The sequence below is a fragment of the Antechinus flavipes genome, chromosome 3, assembly GCF_016432865.1.
Source record: "Antechinus flavipes isolate AdamAnt ecotype Samford, QLD, Australia chromosome 3, AdamAnt_v2, whole genome shotgun sequence".
NCBI classification, from domain to species: domain Eukaryota; kingdom Metazoa; phylum Chordata; class Mammalia; order Dasyuromorphia; family Dasyuridae; genus Antechinus; species Antechinus flavipes.
The window spans coordinates 577,671,112-577,683,118 of NC_067400.1; the positions used below are offsets into that span (position 1 = coordinate 577,671,112).

At 41.1% G+C, this 12,007-nt stretch overlaps 1 protein-coding gene across 3 annotated transcripts in view; it reads right to left on the bottom strand.

Annotated features, from left to right (window-relative positions):
* The window catches only part of DHDDS (dehydrodolichyl diphosphate synthase subunit), a 32,301-nt gene that overhangs the window by 8,165 nt on the left and 12,129 nt on the right, over positions 1-12,007 (bottom strand). For all 3 annotated transcript variants that reach the window (XM_051988129.1, XM_051988130.1, XM_051988132.1), the window contains 2 exons: positions 7,831-7,945; positions 436-543 (listed from right to left, as the gene is read on the bottom strand). In XM_051988129.1, the coding sequence (XP_051844089.1) occupies positions 436-543; positions 7,831-7,945 (223 nt within the window). The remainder of the gene's footprint in view (positions 1-435; positions 544-7,830; positions 7,946-12,007) is intronic.

Below are 12,007 nucleotides of genomic sequence, written 5' to 3' on the forward strand. Positions count from 1 at the left end.
TTCATTCCCTTATGATATTCAATAAATGAGGCATTACTATATTTTTGAAGCCTGATGGTTAAGAAGCACATTGAAGAAGGGTCCCACGTTCTAGTAATCTGGTGCTTATTGTACAGGACCAAATCATTTTAGGCCAAGCCCTTAGCCTATCCTTTTAGTGACTGCCTTTTTGTTCCTCAGAGTCTGGAATACCCAGAAGCCCTTCTATCCACCCCTTTCCTAGATATTCCACGGGGTGTAGTAAGTATAAGTGCAAGGCCCAGAAAGATCATGGTTTTGTCCAAGAGCCCCTGGATGCTAATCTTCTGCGTGACTCAGGCCTCATTCACCACTGTAGTCTGATAATCTCAGGTGACAGAGGGCCATGGTGCTGAAAAGCCTCCTTTATGGCTCTCCTCCCTTGACTTTTACCCAGGCTGACTCTGGGGCTCTTACCTGTAACATGCTGTGGTTCACCTGGAACTGCAAGATGGCTTCACAGAGGTTCCAGAAGGAGTATTCTGGCCAGAGAATGGGTTGGAACACCAGGCAAGAGTGAGATGTCTAGCAGGGGTGGGCAGAGAAAGGAAGACCGTGAGCACAGCTAGCACTGTCTCAGACACCTCACTACCCCTTCCCGGCAGCCCAGTCCCAGGAGCTGGACCATGACTGAGGGCAGATGCTGGGAAACCCTGGGCAAAGGGAAAGCAGACCAGGGTGGTGGTTGGAACACCAGCCTGTAAGCCAGTCAAAAAGCCTTGGGTACAAATTCCACCCAACATTTACTTGCTATGGGGTCCTGGGCCAAAGTTGAGGTAGCCAGATAAGACTAAGAGAACTGGGAGGCCCTGATTAAATCCCACCTCAGACCCCACTAGCTGGGTGACTCTGGGCAAGTAACTTACCTCCTGTCTGTCTGAGCACAGTGTTGTGCTGAGGATCAAAGGAGGGCACACGTAAAGTATTCTGCAAACCCCACCAGGTCTATACTCTTACCCAATAGTGCCTGATTCACAAAGTGATTGCCAAGTTCAGCAGCAAGCATGTACACAAAGCTCTGTGCAGCCCTCTAAGTGCTGGGTGCTATAATGTGTGTGTGGAGGTCTAAGTGCTATAAATCCTCATGTTTCAAAGCTGCTCCAAAGCCAGAAGGGATCTAGTCCCAAATCCCCTGTAGTTTCCTGAATGGGATTCATGATCACCCCAGCTTGGCTCCAAAGCATAGAATGATGGAGGTGATTCTCCACACAGTAAGAACCCATCTCTTTATTCTCAGATTGAGCGAGAAACCGACCATGATCCCCATTTAGTGGGCACAATTCTGCCTTCCTTGATAAGAAGCCTCCTCAAAAACTCTTTTGAAGACAGTAATCCTATATCTCTTTAGTCTCATATTTAGGTTCACAGCTTGATTGTTCTTCATATGGCTTCCAGATTCCACCTTCTCAAGCATCTTTTTTGCTCTCCTGGATTCTCCCACTTAAAACATGGCTACACTGCCTGAACACAAAAGCCCAGATGTAGAATGACCAGCACTAACTAGTTAGTAGTTCTATCATTTCCCTTGATTGGATACCTACTTCTTTAAGGCAGCTGAAGACTGCATTCACTTACTTCGAAGTCTTTTCATCAAAACTCATGGTTGATTAAGTCCCTACCCCAACCCTTCACCCCTTTTCACTTGACCTGCAGCCAAGCAGGCTCCCCCACAGCTTAGACTTTGTTTTAGAGAGAATCTGCTCGGCTGACAAGGATCACCTCCCCTCAAGGTTCAGCTGGGCCCCAGCATCAATATATATATGTGCGCAATAGCTCTAAAATGCAACAGAAATTTTTCCACTGACAATAGTGAATAAAATCAAATTTGCAGATGTGATTTATAGCACAGGCTGTAGCCCTTTAGTAATAGTTCCACAGTGTCATATGATAAAGACATCACCTCAGAGTCAAAGATGCGGAGTTAAAATCCCCTCTTTCCTATTTAGTAAGTATTTACTCTAAGTATGCGAGTCACTTAAATTCCCTGGGCTTGATTTCTCATCTCTAAAAATGAGAAACTGGCTTCTATAGTCCCTTCAGGCTGTAAATCAATGACCCTAAAAGGCAGCTTTGATTTTCCTTCTTGTGACTTTAACTACACTCCCTGACAGATAACTGGAAAAATCATGGGTGCAGAGGAGAAGGATGAAGAGACAGAATAGATGATCATCAACTACACAGCCTCAAGTCCACCCTTTCTTCAAAATGTCAAACATGCCAAGTGGGGAAAAACAGGAGAGACCATACTCCTTAAGCTCGTTACTTTTCACACATTCTTCCATGGATTTCTGTGATACAGACAGAAACATCACTCAAGACTATTCACTCCACTTACACAAGAGCTCTTCAAATAGCTGAAAAAAAATCTATCATGTTTCCCTTAAAGTCTCTGGGTAAATTTCCTTTCCTAATTTCTCAGAATCCAGATTCCTTACCCATAGTTTCTAGTTTGTTAAAGTTGCTCTTAGAGGATGCCTAAATGGAAAAGATGGGGGCTTGGCTCAGTTAAGTGTGACAATTATTTTCCTTGAATAATCTGTGTGTTTTTATAAATGCTGTCTAAGAGAATATTCTTCCTAGTGGCCAAGAGGAATGAGGAACTATTTATCTTAAATGCCCTCTACTCCTCAAGGTCCATGTCTTTTTAAATCTTAAAAAACTTTCACAACCGTTCGCATTAGTCTTGGCTAAAGGAAAGTCTTTTAGAAGTTATAGGCTTTCACCTCTCCATGGCTTTCTCCTGAAGAAAGGTAGCTTTGTACACTTACAGCCTAGACCTCCTCGCTTCTAAAACTCTACAATCTGGTCTTTGACTGAAACTATTTCTCTGAAATTGCTGACTCCAGTACCAGTGATCTCTTAACTGCCAACCTAATAGCCTGCTCTTACTCCTTGTGCTTCTTGACCTCTCCACAATGGACTGACCTTGTCAGTCACCTTATTCTCTTTTCTCCAGGTGCTCATGACTACTATTCCTCCGTTCCCTTTGCTGACTCTTCATCTAAGTCACTCCCACTAACCCAAAACTCTATTCTGGGCCCTCTTCTCCCTTTATACTACAATGCTTGCTCTCACCTGCTCCCAGCAGTTTGGATGATCATTTCTATGTAGCTGACTACCGAGCTCTATATCCTGACCTAATCTCACTCCACAACTCCTGCAATATTAGCCTTTTACACACTCTGAAGTGAATATCTTATAGGCATCTCAAATTCCACCAGTTCTAAACAGAACTCTTATCTTTGCCTCCAAAGTCTCCCTAGTTCCCTATTATTGTACTACTGACATCCTACTCACCCACGCTGCCCCCCTTCACTCCTCAATCTCCCTCACTCCACACATCCAACCTGCAATCTTCACAACATCTTGTGCATACATCAGCTCTGACCTGAAGCCTGTAATAGCTTTCTGATAGTTTCCCTGCCTCAACTCTCTCCTATTGCTCTTCCATTTCAACTATTCCTTTTCCTCTTCCATTCATCTATCAAAATGATCTTTAAAGCACAAGTCTGACCAAGATTCCACTAGGAAGGAATCTCCCAGGAAATACATTTAATTAGCAAATCTCACTCCTCTGCTTCTCACATCCAGTATCATAGAGCTTTATAGCTAACCCAGTTGCCACTAGATGTATAAATGATTTTTGCATGTTGTTTATAAAGAACAAATGATCAGAGAAGTCTGAGGATGAGGACAGGATTACTAATGGTGCCAGTCGGGGGAAGGGGTGTTAGATTGTAGGAAATTAAGACAATAGTGGAGCTATTAAAAAAAAAAAAAAAACTCACAATGTTTTAAATAAATGAGTTCCACACTTGGAACTGGAAGGATTCTTAGAAGCATATGAATCCAACCTCTCATCCAGCATTGGAATTCCCTCTCCAGAATCCCTGTATGACAGATGGCCATTCCATCTTGGCTGGAATATGTCTGTCAACAATTGGACATGGAGAGAGAAGAACTGCTTCTGGGCATGGCTCCACCACATGCTATACCTTGGGCTCTGCAGTCTGTATTTCCTCATGTATAAAATGAGGGAACTGGCCTCCTTGATTTCCAAGGTCTCTTCCAATTGTAAAACTATGATCTCTCAACTGAAGTAAAGAAAGGTGAACTGTCCCAGATACTTAGGGACACTGCAGAAGGTGACAGATTCAGAGCTAAAAGGACAACAGAGATGGGTCATTGAGTTCAAAGCCCTTCTCTTCATCTGCAGTGCTTGTCTGCTGGTCCCATTAAGTCACAAACACCATCAGCTGGAGTCTTAGTGTGGTGCAATATAAATAGCACTGGCCCTGGATTCAGGGCACGTGGGCTTCTAGCCTGCTTCTGAGATTGACGGCCTGTCCCACTCACCCTGGGGATTAAGGGACTTTACCTACAAAAGAAGGGGTTGGAGGAAGTGGTCTCTGGCATCCTTTCATGCTCAAATCTGGAATCCCTGAGGGGCAGATTCATGTACCTTTTTACATGTAAAAACCCCCAAACTGAACATAATAAACTAATTATGGCTTGACAATGGCAGAGTATAATGGAATTATTGCTTTCCTAAAGGATCCAAGATGATTTCTCAAAGCTTTCATTTATTTTGGTGAGCACTGTTGGACAGCGCTGGTCACAAGAAACGTCTTTTATCCACCTACATCCTCCATCCCTGGCCAATAGATGCCCTGACTCCTCGAGAGGGTGATAAAAGGATTAAAAAACCAACACCTGAAAATTTGTTGAAAACTGAGGGACACATGCCCTGAAAAACAAAAACTGGTGTGTGTGTGTAGGGCTGTTGTAGAGGGTGTGTGAGAGAAATACATGATTGATTACCTAGCCCTGCTGCAAAGAATACTAATTTTAATAAGGAAAACTGAGGAGGACCCTTTTCCTGTTTTAAATCCAGAACCAGAACCAAATCCCAAAAGAGCAGCCTAAAAGCTCCAATGGACTTCCACCATCAGAGGCCTCTAAAGCAAAGAATGAATTGTTGAATTGAGGATGCTGACAAAGGGATTCCTTGGTCTAAATGATCTCTAAGGTCTATTTCAATAAAGACTTGGATCTGTGCTTCAGAAACAACTGTGTTCTCCCTTCCACACACTGAGCCTTCAGCTATCAAAAGTCTCACTGTGGGCTCTTTTCCCACAAGCTATCTTCACTTCAGAATAAATATCTTCAACTCATACAAGAGTCTTCGTAAGACTTCAACTGTCTTCAGCACTCTCCGATATGGTTGGTCTCTCTTAAAATCTAGCACCCAGAGCCAAGCACAATATTCTACATGGAGACAGATCAGGCAAGAATATGATGGGAGCCAACAGCTCCCTAAACTACATTTTATACTAATCTGGTTCCTAATGCCATATGCTCTGAGAGTAGAATGGTGTAGAGAGCTAGTCTGGGGTCAGGAAGAACTAGATCCACCTCTGACATACTGATGTGAGCCAGTCACTTAATCTCTTGGTGTCCTGGGCAACTCTGAGACTATAAATTCCAGAGCAGCTGCTAAATTGCACCAGTAAAAGGAAATTTTCTCACAAGGAAATCAGGATGGATGAGAATTAAAAATTTTAAAAAAGAATTAAAAAAAAGACAATCCAACCTATATGTAGGCAATCTATCAACAACCTCATTGCATCAGGGTTCAATTGTTGTACACAGAGATCTGCCTTCAGGACCCATAGAACAGCAACAAGTAAATGGTCATAAAGCACCTGAACTAAATGATTTCTTCTTGCTAAGCTCAACCCCTGTATGTGGGCCTTGACCACATATACTCCCTTCTTCTCCAACAGACTGAGCTCTCAAACATTCATCTTCTCCTTGCCCACTGGCTTCTCTCTACACCTTCAGCTAGGCCCAAACCTCCCCTTCTCAAGCTAACTCCTCACAGCCTCCACTTCTGACTCACTCCTGAGGCCTTTGCAATACAGCTTCTAAACTTCTCTCTCAACTGAAACAACTCTCTCAAAATAAACCAGTTATCATTAACTTCCCATAATGACCAAATAGGAAGGTTTCTTTCTGTTGCATTTACCATCACTGACTGCGCTCTTTGGGATGCTCTCCCTTCTCTGGAATGTGGGGATGGACTCCCCCTACTTATCTGACTTGTTGCCTTCTCGTTCTCCTTTGCTGGCTTATAATGTTCCCTAGCTGTGGGCTCTTCACAAGATTCTGTCCTATACTTTCTCCTGTCTCTCTGCACCAGCTTCTACTGATCTAACTACCAACTCTGCATAGAGGATTCCTAAATCTCTATCCCCTAATAAGGTGCTAATCTTTAGCACCCACAACCTATATCACCAGTTCCTTACTGGACATTTCAAATGGGATGCCCCAGATATACTTGAAATGCAACACAGCCCAAATGGAATGTATTCTCTTTTCCCCAAACCCTCCCTTTTCCTAAAACTCCCATTTCTGTCCATCATCATCCTTTCAGTATCCCAAGTATATAATTTCAGAATTATTCCAGACTGTTCCTTTACCCTACAAATCCAGTTGCCAAATCTTGTTCTTTGTACTTTCATTACACCTCTTTTATCCAACCTCTTCTCTCCACTCATAGCTACCACCTTACTTTAGACCATTACCTCAACTAGATTATTATAACAACAGCCTCCTACTTGTCTCCCTCCCTGAAACTTCTCATTTTTGTCCATCCCACACACTGATGTCACAGTACTTTCCCTTAAGCACAGATCTAACTACATGACTTCCATATTGAACCAACTTCTATGGCTTCTAGGATAAACTATAAACTCCACTATCTACCTTTTAAAAAAGGGATACAATCTGACCCCATTTTATCTTTCCAGAACAATGAGCATTACTCCTAAGCTTAATAAAATGTTTGAGTCAATTTCTCCAATGATAAAAGATGTCTGACTCTTAAAAAAGTATTTGTTTATAAGAAACAAGTATCAGAGGATACAGGAAAGTCTGTGACTCTAGAGAGCCTTTCAGACTTTCCAAGGGTTAGGTTTAATAGATGCCAATATTCCTGAAATTGCTCCTACTCAACCTTAGCATTTAACTCCTTATTCATAAAATTTAGCATACACTTTTCTTCTGGCACTTAAACACTAGGGATTTTTTAAAATGTATTCCAAAAAAGCAATAAATAACATTTATTTTTAGAAGGACATTAACAAGCTGAAGAACATTCAGAGAAATGGAACCAGAATGAAGGCGAAAGTATGCCAGTGAACTGAAGATGTCTAGCCTAGAGAAAATAAGACTTGGGAACTCTCTCTCTCGTACCCACACAAAGCCAACATATTAATTAAGCACCTACGATGTGCAGGATCTTGTACTGTACTCTCTATAAGTACATGAAGGTCTATCCTGTGGAACAGGATTTCAGTTTGTTCTGCTTGACCCTCCATGGGCAAGACTAAGAATAATGGGAAGAAACTGATTTAGGATGATGTTTAAGGAAAAACTTCCGGATGATTAAAGTTATCCCAAAGTATAATGAACTACTTCAAGTAGTTCCCCACAACTGGAACTTCAAGCAGACTTGCTGTTGGGTATGTTGCAAGGGAAGGTTTATGCTCTGGATTGGGGCTGGACTTGGTCATCTTTGAGAATCCTTCTCTGGGACCTCTGCTAGCTCCAATTCTCTAACCATCTCACCTTCTCCCTATGGTTTCACCTTGTAGGTGGAGAGAGGGGATGAGATCACGAGAGGAATAACATTCTCAAGTCTTACAGGCACGGGGCTCTTGGAATGACCGAATCATCTAAGCACTTTTACCAGAACATTCCTTGCCATCTGTCTATTTCTGGCCAAAGATATGGCTGAAGCGTACCTACCTGCCAGAGCAAGAAGTCACTCAGCCTCACTTCCCCAGAAGTCCGAATCAGGATGTCAGGATTGGGGGAGTTGTTGGTGTAGAGACACTTATCAAGTAGAGACTCTGACAAATCACTAAGGCAGGGAAAACAGAAGCATATTCAGTAGTAAAGTGACCAGCCCTCCCAGATTTGGTGATAGATGTTCATTGCTTCCCTATTACTCACACTAAGTTAAGCACCCAAGAACAAAAAATCCACATCTTTACTGACTGTATAGCATGAAACTCTCTTCAACCAAGGAAAGCTGTTATTTGAAAGGTTTCAATTAGTAGATTCCAACATTTAGCCACTCTAGTTCCCAGAATTATTTTGGCTTCTCTATTTCCAGAAATAAAAATAAGAAATGGACTTTTGCTGGTGTTATTATTTTTGGGGAGATTCAGAGAAAAATGTCAAAAGATTTTTATCTGTTAATGGTGACATAATTGTCTCAATCTCCCTCTCCTCTATTTTGAGGAAAGGGAACATCCATTAATTAAAAACCCACTATAAGATACATAGTATGCTATGCACTTTATCATTTGTTCCTCAAAACAACTCTGGGAGGTGGGGCTATTTTTATCTCTGTTTTACAGTTGAGGAAACTCAGGCAAACAAGTATTAGGTGACTTGCCCAGTGTCACAGCTAGAAGGTGTCTGGGACTGGATTTGAGATTCAGGTCCTCAGACCCAGTTCTCTATTCCATGCCATGAGCTATGCTTGATAAACCTTGGATTCAGTCGATAGCTCCTGGAGAGGGTCTTTGAGGCAGAGCCAACCAGGAGTCTTGGATGGAGTCTTAACATTTACCTGTTAGCCACTGTGGGCTTCCTTGCCTCCTTCTGCTTTCTCATTTGTCAAATGGGGATAATCACTGACATGCGATATCCCTCACAGCCCTGGGAATGGAAGTGCATTATATACTATTTATATACTTCATTGTTGGCACTTGGGAGATAAATGGAAAGATGAAGGCTGCCTCTGAAGAGGGTCACTGTAGCAGGGGCTGGGGTATGATATTCAATCTATCCCTGCAACAGGCTCTGATACAGAGACCTGGCTGGGGAGCCTGCAAGCTTGTGACCTCAGGCACAGCACTTCCCTGGCTCAGCTTCATCTGCAAGACAAGAAAACTTTTTTTTTTTTTAAGGATAGAAAAACTTAACGCCTTCCGCCTTGCTGAGTGCAGACCAGAGGCAGAGTTAAAAACTCAGCCCAAACTAATTATGGAGCCAAGAAAGTAGAGAAAAGGTAGGGACTCACCTGAGCTCTCCCAAATTCCCTCCAGACAATTTAAAATAATGTCTCAAAATGAATTTTGGAGAACCCACAAAAGGACGGGATGGAACCATTTTCCAGGCCAAGAAAGTCGTCAGGAAAGATCTGTACCACTGGAGTGAGGTTCAATGCAAGGCCCATCCCGGCAAACCAGCAGCAGGCCTCAAGGACAACTCCATTAGGAGATCTTGGCCCACAGATGGTAAGGTAGGGCCGGATGACAGGGAGGTTGCAGGGGACCCTTTACTGGCAGTGGGTGAGGAATTCTGCATTGCCTATAGGTGGATTCAGTCCCAAGCCTAGGTCCTAGTAACAGAGGGAGGGAGGTACTAGCAGACTAAAACTTGCAGCCATGGGAATTGGGGGGGGACGACCCCATTCACAGTTCTAGGGTGGAAAAGCATAGTCTCTGACAGCTCAGAGCATAGGCCATAAACACGTCTCTTAGATCATATCATACCACCTTGGAAAAACTGAAAACTTAATCTCCAGAACTGGCTATGGAAAGAACAGCACAAAAAAGTCCTGAAGCTTAGGAATGGTGCCTCTTCAATCCTGGCAGCAGAGCCCCATTTTAATATAAAGTTAAAAGTCAAGAAACAGGCTGAGAAAATGAGCAAAACAACAACAACAAACAAGGAAAGAATCTAACCATAGAAGGCTACAGTGATAAAAAGGAAGATCAAAACATAAATTCTGACAACAAATTCAACATAGCTACATATGTCTTTTACCATTTGGCCTATTCTGTTTTTTAAGATGTGATTTTCTTCAGTATTTTTTGGTGCTTCCTTTACCAAACTGCTGATACTATTTTCCCCCCATTATCTTTTTGCTTCACTTGAATTTCTTTTTCCAATTTTTCCTTCACCTTTCTCATTAGATTTTTAAAATCCTTTTTGACCTCTTCTAGGCATTCTTTTTGGGCCTAAGACCAATTCATATTTTTTGAAAAAGAGAAAGCAGAGGAATGAATTGAATATAATAGGACATTTAAAAAATATCAAATTAAATGTTGGGAAAGAAGGATGCAGTGGGAGAAGGAGGAAAGGAGAAATAGAGTAAAGTAAAATTATCTTACATAAAAGAGGCACCAAAAGGAAATGAAGGGGAAGATGCGTGAGGTAAGGGAGGAGCCCTTGAACCTTACTCTCATTGGAATTGACTCAGAAAGTAACACACAGATCCAGTTGGATACAGAAATTTATCTTACCCTATAGGAATGTCTGAGGGGAGAGGGATAGGAGACTGTTGGAAGGGCAGTTAGATTGGGAGAGACAGGAGTTTCTTTTGGGGATGGACAGAATGAAAGAAAAAAGACAGTGGAATAAATGGGAGAAATTGGATAGAGAGATACAGAGTAATCATAATTGTGAAAGAATTTTTACAGCAAATTTATTTCTAAAATATACAGAGAACTAAGTCAAATTAATAACAACACAAATTGTTCCTCAATTGATAAATGGTCAAAGGATAACAACCGTCAATTTTCAGACAAACTAATCAAAGATGTCTAGAATAATATGAAAAAATATTCTAAATCACTATTGATTAGTGAAATGCAAATTAAAACAACTCTGAGATACCACCTCATACCTATCATACTGGTTAATATGACAAAAAAGGAAAATGATAAATGTTGGAGGAAATATGGGGAAATTGGGATACTGTGGAGAATGGCTATACAAGTTGTGGTATATGATTGTAATAAAATACTACTGTGTTATAAGAAATGACAAGCAGAATGCTCCCAGAAAAACCTAAAATGATTAGATGAATTGATGCAGAATGAAATGAGCAGAAACAGGAAAGCATTATTCACAGTGATAGCAATAATGATATGTGATGATCAATGTGAATGGCTTAGCTATTCTCAGATCCAAGACAATCCAAAAGACTTATGAAAAATGCTGTCCATCTTCAGATGGAGTCTGATTATAGATCAAAGCATACTTTTTAAAGCTTTTTTGTTTGTTTTTTTCTTACAACACAACTAATATGGAAATATGTTTTGCATGACTATGCATGTACAGCTTATCAAATTGCTTGCTAGTCCAGGAAGGAGGCTGGGAGGGAAGGAAGAAGGTACAGAGAGAATTTCAAACTCAAAAAAAAAAAAAAAGTTTAAAATTCTTTTGACATATAATTAGGAAAAGATAAAACATTAAACAACAAAATAGCTGTAGGAAAAAGGGAAAAACATAAGCAGTGAAATACTCAGAATAATGGGATCCCATCAACTCCACAAGGAACTATTCCCAGTAGTAATTTATACTTATAGTATGATTTGGAAATCACTGAATTAAGAGGATTCCATAAATATAATTGGGAAAGTGTCAACTTAAAATGTAAGCAGTATAAAACAAGCAGTCACAAGGGCAGTGTTGAAATGAAAAGGACCTATTACAAAAATAGTAACCAAAAAGAAGAGGGAAAGTTAAGAGGAAAAAAGGAGACTACTATGTTCTAGTACAGCTCAGTAAATAGGAATATTGTGATCATTAAACTATTAGGCTGGTTTTCCAGATGGGGGAAACTCTGGAAAATAAGGAGCAATGAAAATTCTAGAAACCAAAAATGTTTCATTCTTTCTGCTTTGAATATTAATACAGTGGTCTCTTAGTAAAAACTTACTTTTAGTAAAAACTTGACTTGTGTACTTTGTATTACCTTAGAACCTAATCATCTGGAGATTAACTTGAACAGCTGAGTTTAGGACTGAAAGTTCAGACACTGGTAAGTCCTGGATCCAATCTGTCACTCTCTTTATTTACCACTAGACCTATCTCGGTGGACTACTAACTGCTAAAACATGACATACCCTGGAGCCCGGAGGACACGAGTTCAAATCTTGCCTCAGACACTTTATACTCACTA